This window comes from Canis aureus, chromosome 5 (genome assembly GCF_053574225.1).
Source record: "Canis aureus isolate CA01 chromosome 5, VMU_Caureus_v.1.0, whole genome shotgun sequence".
In the NCBI taxonomy this organism is placed as follows: domain Eukaryota; kingdom Metazoa; phylum Chordata; class Mammalia; order Carnivora; family Canidae; genus Canis; species Canis aureus.
In genome coordinates, this window is record NC_135615.1 from 67,440,955 (window position 1) to 67,454,391 (window position 13,437).

Here is a 13,437-nt window from a genome sequence, read left to right on the forward strand (position 1 = left end):
AAGCCAGCCGGGCACCCCTGTCAACACTCACTATCTGTCTCTTTTGTGTGGTAGCCATCCAGTGACCGCGAAGTGGTATCTCACTGTGGTTGTGATGTGCATTTCCCTGATGGCTAATGATGCGGAACATCTTTCCATGTATCCGAGAGTAGACATTTGAATTCTTTCTCCTAACTCCCCTGCCCCCTGCCTGTTTAGGCACTCGCCATCTCTTCCCTGACTGGTTTGCATGCCTCCTAACTGGCCTTTCTATCTTGCACTCCATGCCCTAAAATGCAATCACAGACCCTTTCACTTTCTGCCTAAAACCATGAATGACTCCCAGTTGCCCACGTAACAGAGCCCATACTGTTGATTGTGGCATGCAAGGCTCTCCACCATCTTTCTCCCGCCTAACTTTCTGTGTCCCATATCTCTCTGTTTCCTCCTGTGCAGATCTGCTATGCCTTTGCCCATGCTGTTCCCTCTGCTTGGCATCCCTTCCCTGAAGAGTCCACCTGGTCAGTGCTTGCTTATCCTTTAGAACTTAGGTCAACTAGAATCCTCTGAAGGGAGCCAGACAGGGCCCTCAGGTGACTGAACAACTCAAAAGAGGCCATGCTCATTGTAATCTATGTCAGGGATCAAATCTAGCCCACTCCCTGTTTTTGTAGAGTGTATGAACTAAGAATGATTTTTATGCTTTTGAATGGTTGAAAATAAATGAAAAGTAGAGTACTTCATGACTCAATTTCAATGCTCGTAAATAAAGTTTGACTGGAAGGCAGCCACGCTTATTTGTTTACATATTGTCTATGGCTGATGGCTGCATTTGTGCTACAACAGCAGAGTTGAATGATTGCAACAGAGACTGTGTGGCCCACAAAGCATAAAATATTTACTATCTGGCCCTTTCCAGAAAACGTTTACCAAACCCTGGTCTATGTGAATGGTGTCTCAGAGTTATGCAGTGTACAACCTGTGTGGATGTGCTGCAACAGCCCTGATCCCAGCTTTCCCTGGAACTGGCTTTATGCCCCAATTCTAGCATTTATGGTGTGGTGTAATACTTTGTTTTCTTCTCCCACAGGCCCTGTGCTCCAGAGAGGTCAGCTCTCTGAGTTTCATTCACCTTGGTACCCGCAGAGTATAGCCAGGTCCTGGCACAGAGAAGGACCTCAATAAATGTCTACGCCACGACTTTGGATTAAATCTTTCCTGGACACTGAAGGTGAACTAATAAAACACTGAATAGTTCAGAATTCATGTAATACATAAAAATGAGAGTAGTGTGCAGGCAAAATTCTAGATCCGCTGTTTCTGACTTTTAAAAACACTCACATGCCAGCATAACGTGTGTGATTCGAACCTCTCTCCTCCCAGAGAAGCACTGCCTGGCATATATTTCAGTAAATCCAATTAAAATCACTGTAGTTGGTGTGGGATGTCGGAGAGACTACAGCACCCCTAACCAGCTGGAAATAGCCCAGGCCACACAGAGTTGAGACTCAAGTCCCTGGACCATGGTTCCAACTAGGGTAGGTTAATTTCGAGAGGTTTGTCTGGCGAAATCACAGAGATCTTGGTGAAGAGGAAGCCTGGGCTAGTTCAGATGTAACTTTGAAGCTATTACATTCGCAAACTATCCACGGAATGCAGGGGAAAGGCACCAGCCCATGCTTTTGTCCTGGGTACCATGGAAAGGAGGCCCCTGGCCTCCCTCATCTCATTCAGTCCCCAAGGAAACCGATGTTGGCTGAGGGCACAGACCCAGAGGGGTGAGGCTGCTTGTCCCCACAGGCCCATCGTGCATTTGTGTCCGGCTGGCCCTGACCTCACTAGGCCCCTGCCTGGACCCCTCTGTCTGCCTTAGGCTCAGGGAAATCACCAAGGCCCACTTTCAGCAAGGGCCTTCCACACACAGGCCTTTGTCGCTCTTGGTTTCTCTTTGGTTACCTGAGGAGTCCTACCCTCCCAACCTGAATTAGAAGGCCTTTTAAGAACTGTCCTGTGTCTCCCCTCCCCATCGACATCTTCCTTCCATCTCTGCTCAAGTCCCTGCCCATCAGAACTGTAAAATAATCGCTAAGACTTATTCGGTGCTCACCACGTGCTGTTCCAAGCAATGTCACCTATACTGTCTCATTTCTATGCCATGGAGGAGGTGCAATCATCAGTCCTGTTTTATAGATGAGGAAACTGAGCATAGAGAGGTTATATAACTTGCCTGGGGCAACAGCCTGTGAATGGTAGGGCTGGAATTTGAACTCAGGCAGTCCAACTTGAGAGAGCACAAGCCCTTAACCGGTACGTTTGCCATTTCTTGCAGGTACCATTTCTTTTCATTTTTTTTCAATGGGCCAATCCTCTATCTTCCTTCCAGTCTTTGCACTTGCACTTCCCTTTTACTAATACGCTCTCCGCCTTGCCTAACTCTACTCATTCTTTAGATCTCAGCTAAAATCCCATCTCCTTTGGGAAACCTTCCCTGATCCCCCAGTCTGTTTGCTGCTCAGCTGTCACTCCCATAGCACCTTCTGATCCTCTCCATGTCCTTTGCTGACAGACCTGTTTGCAAGCCTCACTCCCCCATCCAACTGTAGGCTCTGCAAAGCCAGGGGACATGCTTGTTGTGTGAATGATGTTCTTGGCCTGACCCAAACTAGGCACTTCAGACGTATTTGTGGGATGAACAGATTTGGCAGTGAACTTCTCAGCAAAACCTTTACTATGGATCAGCCTGAAGGTAAAATTCAAATCACATTTCAGGCTACTTTTAAGATCTATGTGCTGGGAATGGGGCAGGAGGGGAAGAAAGAGAGCAAGCAGGAGTCAGAAAATTGGTGGTACCCACATACCTGCTTTCCTCTGCTCCATAAGTCACCAAGAATTAGTTGTATTAAATGTGTACGTTTGTAGCACTGATCGAAACCACTGGCCCTCACCTTCAACAACACAACCCTTCCCAGAGCCATTGCACACAGGTTCTTAATCAACACCGCTGTGGCCAGAGCTGATAAGCAGCCTGCGATCATGCCACCTTGCAAGAGGCGAGGCAAGAGCTTTTGACTCAACGGTAGGTGAGGAGGTAAGGACAGTGGGGCCATGTGCCTTGGTTCCCAGCAGCAAATAGGAGAGCCTCTGCCCTCAGAGACTGTAGGACAGGGATGAAAGTATTCCTTTTTCCTTTGACATGAGGGGGGGGGGGGACCCTTTGTAATGTTGGAATTTATTTATTTGTTTTTACTATGGACATGTATTGTCTATCAAAAAATAACTGAGATATTGATTTTTATTTATTTATTTTTTGAGATATTGATTTTTAAAATAAAAGTATGCAGTCCTAATGCTTGTGAACTCCCTAACTCAGAGCTTCTACCCGCAGAGCCTGTGAGGAGGTGGCCCTGGCTGCCGGCCCTGAGCACATTCAGCGGGTTGGCTAACTGGACAGCACAGCCTTATAGCCTTCCCCTCTCCTGACACTGCAGTTCCTACACCTTCTCAGCTTTCTTGCCAGTGACTCACAGAGGGTGTTTCCCAGGACCTGGCTGTTTGCCGGCAACCCCGGGCACTTTAGGGAAGGATGTACCACTTTCAGATCCCAGATCTGGCCTGTTAGACCACCATGGCAAGAGCCCAAATGGAAATGCGGAAATTAGAGGGAACTCTCACGTTCTAGGGTTTTTTTCCCATCTCTTTTTTATTATTTTTAAAACTTTCTGTATTATCTGAATTTGTACAATGTGTGTGTGTGTGTTACTTTTGCAAAGAGAAAAATTTGAAGGTCCCAACAGTGCCTGATAAGCTCGTGGGTGCAACCAGTCCCCTGAGGGCCATTTCTATGTCCTGGGGGAGAGGCCCCAGCCCTAAAGATGAATAGGAAGCCACCTGCATCTGGAGAGGTCACCTGTGATTCGAAAGCATAGCCAGGTTAAAACTAGTGCTTTAAGCAAGAGGGGCGACAGGGTTTTAGACGGGAGAGTACTGTGCCTGGTCAACATGTTCTTGAATTGTTCTCTGAAGCTTGTGCAAGGCATATTGGAAACCTCTTATAAATTTCTTACAAGCATTGCAAACTTTGATTTTTCCCATTCCATGCTGGGTGCCACCTCCTACCCTCTGAGTCTTTACCATCCCAATTAATTAATTAATTAATTAATTCACTTGATGCTCAAGCAGGACACTTGGGTATATTTATTCTTTTCTCTCCTCTCCCAGTGGCCAGTTCTTTGGACTCCCTCTCCAGAAAGTATTTCCAATTCAGCCTCTTCTCTCTACATTCAAGCCCAGACCACGCTTCCCCTGGGTCACTGCTATAGCCTCCCACTGGTCACCTAACTCCACTCTTGCCCTTCTCCATCTTTCTCAGACTTAGCTGCCAGAGTGTCCTGCCTCAGACACAAATCAGATCCAGTTACTCACTTGCCTAAAAACTCTCTGATGGCTCCCCAACACACCTAAGATAAAATAGAAACTGTGACATGACCTGGCGGACTGTTGCCAGCATCGTTCTCAATCTCACCTCCTACTATTTCCCCACATGCATTCCACTCTCCACATTGACTTTTATTGGCAATTTCATGATTCTTCATGCAATTTCATGTCTTTGCACGTGCTTGTTCTCCTGGGATCTGGATTTCTTCACAGAACTCCGCATCTTTGCTCTTCCCAACCTTCTCCCTAAATTATATCTGCTTGGCCCTATCTATACTTACTAGCAGAAAAATCAACACTTAAGTTCTTCACCAAACCCTCCCCCTTCTCATTGACCAGTTGATCAGGTTCACTTACACTTGATGAGTCACCCGGCTGACTTTTTTTTAAAAATTAAGTTCAGAACTCAACCAAATTGGTAGATATCATTTGACAGCTCTTAGAAGGGGTGTAGGAAACAGTGCCATGTGGAGTCTGGTGCCTTGGTGAATGCTGATGCACAACTCAGGAGGGCAGTACCAGCCTGACCTGCACTCTCTGACGTCATGGCCATGCAACCACTGCTGTGAGAGCCCATACTGAGCAGTGTGGGAGGTTTTTCCCTGACTCATCTACTCATCTGGGCTACAGCCCTCACAATTAGAAGCATGGAAGACCAAGAAAATAGTAATGCTAGTTAACTAACCCTCAGAGAATCCCATCTATGATCCACCTTCTCTGAGCAGCTAACTTCTTTAACCACAAATGTCTTTTTCAGCTGTTTATTCTCTACCCCAAAGCTTGCATAGTTGTTTTCAACAAATACATGCATTGTTGAATTCTGATGGACCCACACGTGAAGACTGCTGGACAAGACTGGGGTGGCAGATTGTTTTGGTGTACTGCTTGGGATTGGTAATTTTCAGAACCAGGCCAAATTGCTTTGATCACTAAGCAACAATTTCTTTCTAGTGGAAAAAGTGGGTGAGGTGAAGGTTGTGCAATTGTGCCCTTGCCCTGACTGCCTATGTTTGTAGCAAAGGCATTTCCATTGGCAGAGGCTGCCATGCTCCTCACTGAGCAGTTGTGTGTAGACACATATCCATGATGGGCATTTCAGAGGTACAGCAGGATGTCACAAGCTTCTAGTGTGAGTATCAGGAAGGGGCAGGTCAGATAGAGGAGACTTCTGGCCCCACCTGAAGCTCCAAGGGCAGACATATATCCTGGATGATGCCCACCTTGAGCTCTGAAGGACCCCTAGGAAACCACCTCACTGGCTCTTCAGCCTCCATGACACAGGAGCGCTGAGATGGGAGGGGGCTCTGGGTAAGAGAATGCACTCAGCTACTTTGCAGGCTTCTTTCCAGCATTACTCAAGTGTTTGCACCATGACCCCTGGCCTATTTCTAATGTGTTGTTACACGTTAGGTAATTAGTACATGGAGCAGCCCAGCTGACTCACCAAAGTCATGATAAATCCTCTCTCTTTGCAGTAAGGTGCAGATTTGAATCTACTTCGGGAAGAATGGTATGTGAAGTCAATTTAGAGTATTTCAGGCCATCTGGACTGCCTCTTCTGAGAAGGTCCTCATAAATTCCGCCAAATAAACAGGTTTGTCAGTTTGGTTTTGGGTGGGGGGAGTCTTATTTTTACCTTCTGGGATTTAAGAATTGTGGCTCAATCTTAAAAGACATCAAATTCTGTTTTTTAAAAATTATAGAGTAAATAAGCGTTGGTGGAAATGAGATCCGATGACTGTAGAAGTTTCTCCAGCTCTAACATTTTAAAATTCCATGAATCCCAGAGATTTGTGTCACTCAGATATGGTCAGCAGAGTTGAATGAAGCTGACACACTAAAAGTATGACCTAAGACTTCACTCAAATTAAAAGATTGAATCAGTAACTTCATTGAATTGATGCTCTGGAATAAGAATATAGGTGAAGGACTTCTGTGAACCCTGCCTTCCGTGAGCATGTCCATCTCACAACGGGCTCTCTGCGATTAGAGACAGAAGAGCAGGTTTCTGACTCAGAGTCATTTCATAGATGCCATGGCCTCTAGCCTGCCTGGACCCCTTTCTTTTGTATTTGCCTTTTCCTTCTTCATGACTTTCAACCCTCCAACATGTCCCCATTCTTCCACTTGTCACCCTTGGATGGCCTTCTCTATTTGGCATCTTGATTCCACACACTCACAAACACTAATCAAAACTAATTAATACAGTCCACATTTCTTGGGTTTTCACATTCCATCTGACTCCAATGTATGTGCCCAGAGGCAGCCCCCTCCTCAAGCACGGACTCGTTGCCCAGCACCCATGCCCCTCCAGCACGCGTGTCTCCACTGCCAGCTGCTCTCTCGGATACTTGGTCCAGGTTAAATGCTGCTGTTTCCGTCAAGATGTGACCCCCTACCCTGCATTCCTGCCTATTCTAGGTCTGCCTCACCTTTGCTAATTTTTTAAAAAAGATTTAATTTATTTATTCATGAGAAACAGAGGGAGGCAGAGACACAGGCAGAGGGAGAAGCAGGCTCCCTGCAGGGAGCCCATGCAGAACTCAACCCCAGGACCCTGGGATCACACCCTGACCCAAAGGTAGATGCACAACCATTGAGCCACCCAGGCGTCCCTCTCACCTTTGCTTTTATTTATATTATTTGTGTGCAATGTAGCACCCTCATAACATGGTAAATTCCTTTAGGGTGAGGATATGTTTTTCTACTCCCCACTGAGCTTAGTTCAGGTAGGAAAACAATACATAGATTTTTTAATGAGTGAATCAAGTTTTTAACAACTTCTCTTTGCTCTGTTTCAGTCCAGTTGTTGTTCTCTCCCATGTCTCCCCTACACAAAATGAAGAAACTTATCTCTTTATAGAATAGGGGAGGGGGCACCTGGGTGGTGCAGTTGGTTAGGCATCGGACTCTTGATTTTGGCTCCAGCTGTGATCTCAGGGCTGTGATCTCAGGGTCATAGTATCAACCCTGTGTTGGGCTGTATGCTCAGAGCAGAGTCTGCTTGAGATTGTCTCCTTCTCCTTCTGTCCCTTCTGCTGTGCTCCTGCCCTCTCTCTCTTGCTCTCTTTCAAACAGATAAATTTTTTAAAAATAAAATAAAATAGGGGAGGAAAGAGAACTAATATCCAAAATGTTTAACAGGCTCTGAAATTTTCTTTCTTTTTATTTGATATTGGAACTTTACCATTATAAAGAATTATATTTTACTTTTAATATATAAAATCTTTTAAACTGTATAGTCATAGAGCTAATTGTAAAAAAAAGTATAACAATGTATAAGAATGCAATGTGGGAACAGAAGCCGCCCCCAACCCCAACCTCAGGTTACTCAGGATCACGAAAGGGAAGCCCCATGGTGCCATCCAGTGCCATGAATGGAGAGTCGTGATGTCGGCCAACACAAAGTCACAGAAAGATCGATCAGGGTGCACAATAAGCTTTGTGCTTTTTCCTCTTTCGTTCTGATGATGATGCAAAAGTGGCAATTTCTTGGTACTGCAAAACTTATAAACATCACAATACTCATGAGGTTCTCTTATAGGGTTAGAAATAAGCTTCTAAATAAACAGTTTCTAAATAAACTCCCTGGCAATTTTATACCCCAGAAAGAGCATAGACTTCAGGGTTGCTGTAATTTTGTGCTGCTACTGGCTGCTGGAGCACAAGTGAAGCAAAACTGTGTCATCTGAAGCCAACTTGGTTATGGGTGTCATGAACTGGGAAGGATTTGGGACTTTACCTTACTTGCAAGTCATCTAGTTAGCCTGCCACAGTTTCATTAATGTTGGCAGCAGACGTGAGACTCCTGGGTCAGAAACAAAGGACTTTATTACTCACAGCAATAGCAGTAGCTACTGTATCAGCAGTGTTTGTATCCGTTCCCTGAGCCTGGTTTCCAGGGAGTGATGTGGTGAGCACTAGGTGGTGCCTGCACTCACGGCAGATTGCACTGCTACATGTATTTGGGAACCCACATCTTTTATAATGGGCAACAAGCCTATCACCTCTATGTCTAGAGCGAGCCATTATCTCTATCTTCCAAGGCTGCCACCAAACCCACTCTTTGCTCTGGAGAGAGGTACTGTCTCTATCTTCAAAGGCTGTTCACTACACCAACATCCTTGAAAACAATCTAGAACAAAGACAAGTGTGCCTCTGTTCTAGTTAAGAGACTTATGGAAAATTGTCTCTGAAAAGTTGGGTTCTACTGCTGATGCTTTGGGTCAATCAACAAGAATCAGAACCAATAAATGGCAGCAAATTCAAATAAATCAAAATTGGGGTGCCTGGGTGGCTCAGTCGGTTAAGCATCTGCCTTCCATTCAGGTCATGATCCCAGCGTCCTGGGATCGAGCCCCATGTCAGGCTCCCTACTCAGCGGGGAGTCTGCTTCTCCCTCTCCCTCTGCCTGCTGCTCCCACTGCTGGTTCTCTCTCTCTCTCTCTTTCTCTCTCTCAAATAAATAAGTAAAAATCCTTAAAAAAATTTACTGTGTGCTCCTCAGTAGGGGAGTCTAGGGTGGTCATAAAATAAATTAACAAGCAAATTAAAAGGGCTCTTTGAAGAAGTGACAAAAGCTGAAGTCAGATTTATTCAGTCATGTGAAGACCAAGGGAAAGAGAGGTAACGTAAGCAAGGGTGAGATCATGTAGGGCAGGAGTTCAGATTGTATTCTAGTGTGATGAGCAGCCACTTGAAAATATGGCTGTTCAAAGGGCCATCTCCTCATCCTAGGGTCCAAGGCTCTGGGTCACCCATGTGAGTAATGGGAACTTTCAGCCAAAGTCAGTTAAAAACTTAGCTCAGGGGATCCCTGGGTGGCTCAGCGGTTTAGCGACTACCTTTGGCCCAGGGCATGATCATGGAATCCCAGGATCGAGTCCCACATCGGGCTCCCTGCATGGAGCCTGCTTCTCCTTCTGCCTGTGTCTCTGCCTCTCAGTCTCTCTCTCTCTCTCTCTCTGTCTCTCTCTCTGTCTCATGAATAAATTTTTAAAAAAACCTTTAAAAAAAAAAACCTAGGCTCTTGATTTCAGCTCAGGCCTACATCATAGGGTGGTGAGTTGGTGCGGAGCCCACTTATACAAGAAACAAAAAACCTAGTTTCCTGTGAGTGTTCGCAGAGAGGCAGAAAGCTGTGGCCTCTGCCTAAGAGCAAATGGTGTCCCCTGCACTTGCAGAATGGGCATTCAGAAAATAACTGGAATGGAAGAAGTGGAACTGATATCAAATTCTCAAATCCCAGACCATGGGCTTTCTAATAATTGATCTTGTCTAGGTCATAGAACACGCACAGCCCTAGGGGAATGACCCCTTTGTTTCATCAAAAGGCAGCTCTGCAGAGTAATAATAGATGAGACCTTCAGGTTCCTATCTCAACCTAGCTATGCAGCCCCTGACCAGTTACTTAACCTCTCTGAGTCTGTTCTGTCCTCTGCAAGGTGGGGATAACCACGACACCTATATCATAGGGTTCTCACGCGGGTCATGGCACCAGGTGAACAGCTCAGCACACTGCCTGACCCAATGTAGGGTTCAACCCAGATTTGCAGTCAGGTCAAAAGATGCAGTGACTCAGATCAAGTTTGTTGTAGAACGAAGTCTATGAAATGTAAACACAAAGCCCAGATTCTGAAGGCCTCCCGGGAGGACAGAATGGCTTCACCTGTGATTTCTAGCAGATTTGCCAGGGCTGGCGGCTGGTAATAGAAAGTGGTAAAGAAATAAAAGGTGATAGGGAGCAGAGTGGTGCAAAGAAATGGACTCTGGACCCAGACAGACCTCAGGGTAAAGGCTGGTATAGGCCTGCCTAACTCTCATGACCCCAGGTGGACAAGTTACATTTCCCAAACCTAATTTCCTCATTTACAAAATGGGAGAAACAGTGGATAAAATGGACAAATTCTACTCGTGAGGATTAAGTGAGTTAATAAGAAGCAGCTGACACATGGTAGCTATCCAGTAAATACGAAGTCTTCTGAGAGGACTTGTTTTTTTGTGTGTGTTTTTGTTTGTTTGTTTTGTAGAGATTTGCCTCTACACACAGGATTAGAGCTGCAGGAGTTTCTAGACCAACACCTTCATTTTGCAGATGGAGAAACCTGAAGTCCCAGGGGGCCAGGCTGAGGACTCTTTTCCGGCTTCCCGGCCATTACTGTGCCCCACCTCTGTGGGGCCTCTGTGACCCAGCCTCCCTGAGTGAAGGGAGGCTGAGATCCCCAGCTGGGGGATGAGGTGGGGAAACCTAACCCAGCTGGGAGTTCTGTCAACTTTCCAGCAGGGCCTGCGTCAATTGGTTTAATGGACTCTTTTGTGCAGCCCTGGCCAGGGTGCAGGAGGGGACAGTATTTATTTGCTCTTTCCTTTCACTACCTGGGCTTCACAGATGCTCATCCTCATATTGACTTTGAGGCCCTCCGTGTCGGGAACTCTATGCTTGCCCATCCCTGTTGCTGTAACAACGAGGTCCTGAAGAGTGCCAGATGCATAATGTCCTGCCTTGTTCCTTAATGCCCAGGGGGAAAATAAATGTGATCACTCAGATCTTATACTTTTTCCAAGAAAAAAAAATCCCACTGAGTTAACATCGTTTTAAAAAAATAAATCACAAAAAATTGGGGCACCTGGCTGGCTAAGTCTGTGGAGCGTTTGACTCTTGATCTCAGGGTTGTAGGTTCAAGTCCCACATTGAGTATAGAGATTACCTTTAAAAAAAAAAAATCTTAAGCACACACACACACACACACACACACACACACCAAAATTATTTGGAAGCTGGTGAGCAAAGTACTTACCTACCCTGGCCTTTTGCTTTGTGTCTCAGCCCTGGCTGCTATCATAGCCTTTAAAGGGTACTTATCAAGCTGGTGAGGGACGTTTGGTAATCGGATAATTCTTTCTGTCTGCCCCCGACCCCCCTTCCCACCCCACAACCAAGTATCCAAGTTCAGTGGCAAGAGCTCAATTCTTCGCTAAATGAATACCTCACTTTCCTGGGTCCCAAATTTAACAATTCACTGGGGATTGTACACCCCCCTCCATGCATTTTCACATAAATATTTTGTGCTTTCCACTAACTCTTATTCTATCAGGTGGGGGTGGGCAGGAGAAGTTTGCATTATTACTAAAAGGAAGAAACCAAACTGGGTAGAGGAGCCCCATTTTTTTTCTTTTTGTGTTTAGAAAATTATTTTGGTTGGCATGATTAGCCAGCAAGAGGAGCTCAAGGAATTATCTACACATTGGAGATTTTTAAAAAATTCTGGAAGAGGGATCCCTGGGTGGCGCAGCGGTTTGGCACCTGCCTTTGGCCCAGGGCGCGATCCTGGAGACCCGGGATCGAATCCCACGTCGGGCTCCCGGTGCATGGAGCCTGCTTCTCCCTCTGCCTATGTCTCTGCGTGTCTCTCTCTCTCTCTCTCTCTCTGTGACTATCATAAATAATTAAAAATTAAAAAAAAATTAAAAAAAAATTCTGGAAGACTCTTAAAGTATCTTAAAGATAACCCTAAAACAATGATCTCTGTTTTTATATTTGTAGTCTGTTTTCATCCTGTTCACTTCCCTTCAGGAGTCTAAGAAAGTGTGAACTCTATGGGAACAGAAATGGACACACATTCTAAGAAAGCTGCCCAAAGCAAAACAAGGATGAAGCAAATGCCCTCTAAAGGTACGTGTGAAGATGCCTGAGAGTTTGCATCCAGGCCCAGCCCTGGTTGCATAGACAACCTCCTCACAACCCTGCTTTGATGCTAGCAACAGCACAGACCGCGCAGAGACACACAGAGCACCACTGAGTCTGAAATTATCATCAGGACTCTGGAGTTAAGTCCTATCTCCTTCCGCTTTCCATCACGCCTACCTTCCAGCCTTCCTTCACTGAAACTGTTTCTATCAGCTCTGCTGTCTCCCGTGGGGAAACCAGAGAAATCACAACACATGTATATAGTGATGGGCATAAGACATACAAACATCTAACAGAGAACAAAACTGAGGGGATGCTGGCCCAATTGTGTCCCTACTGCCTGCCTCACAGGGACATAGTATAAGGTCAGTCACTACACAGCTGGGAAGATCCTCCAGAAAGGGCACTCGTTGGATTAACTCTTGAGGGTGTGAGGAGGCGGCCTGGCAGAGAGGTGGCCTTCCTGACAGGGAGTGTGATGAGGGAGAAGGGAAGGAATTACTAGTTGGGAGTTAGGAGACCTCAAGATGTGTCTAAGCTGTCCTGAGGTGGGATCTCTGTTTGGGGGGCAGGGTGGCCCAGGGTCCTCAAAGCCATCTTCCAAGGCAAACAATCTGATTAGCCTATGATTCTGGGATGGGTCGGGAATGCAGAGAAGGTAGGAATGAACCTGAGCTGCCAGCCAGCAAGGAAGTGCGGATCTCAGTCCTATAATTGCAAGGGAGTGAATTCCACCAGCAACCTGAATGAGCAAGGAAGTGGATTTTCATCTAGAACCTCCAGAAAGGTATGTAGTCTGCCAACATCTTGATTTTGATCCTGTGAGATCCTACCTGACCTATAGGACCTCAAGACAATAAATTTGTATTGTTTTCGGCCACTAAGTTTGTGGTGTTTCAGCAGCAGGAGAGAAATGATGCACTGCCTGTAATGGGCTTTGGCCCCTCCTCTGGCCATGTCCCTCAGGCGTGAGGCACCTAAGGAGACATGGAGAGGTGCCCACCTGGAGCCCTCTTCTGGACCACACTTAACCTAGCTGGACCTTGGGATACCTGGTCAACAGCCCTGGGACTAGCCCTAAGGCTTTGTGCACCTCCTCTCCCTTTGTGCCCTCCAGCAGGTGGACAGAAGTTCAGGAGAACACCAGCTCAGTCATGTGTCTGGGAGCAGGCTGAGGTCAGAGCCAGGATACTGGGCTACAGTGTCCACATAGGCAGGTGTGAGGCCCCTTGATGTGAGGCAGAGTGGGGCAAGGGACAGGTCGGGGGAGAAAGAGGTCAGGAGGAGTGCTAAAGGTCGAGCTGGCTCTCTCTATGCTGCTGTGTTCTGGTGTGGGA

The 13,437-nt window shown here is 46.2% G+C and overlaps 1 protein-coding gene across 8 annotated transcripts in view; it reads left to right on the forward strand.

Annotated features, from left to right (window-relative positions):
* Positions 1 to 13,437, forward strand: part of SIAH1 (siah E3 ubiquitin protein ligase 1) — an 80,525-nt gene that overhangs the window by 20,953 nt on the left and 46,135 nt on the right. For 6 of the 8 annotated variants that reach the window (XM_077898515.1, XM_077898519.1, XM_077898520.1 and 3 more), the window contains 3 exons: positions 1,070 to 1,210; positions 5,889 to 6,007; positions 11,987 to 12,085. In XM_077898515.1, coding sequence (XP_077754641.1) covers positions 12,010 to 12,085 — 76 coding nt within the window. In that variant the 5' untranslated portion in view covers positions 1,070 to 1,210; positions 5,889 to 6,007; positions 11,987 to 12,009. Of the gene's footprint in view, positions 1 to 1,069; positions 1,211 to 5,888; positions 6,008 to 11,956; positions 12,086 to 12,116; positions 12,466 to 13,437 lie in introns of those variants that run through there. The other 2 variants (XM_077898516.1, XM_077898526.1) reach the window with 2 other exon arrangements.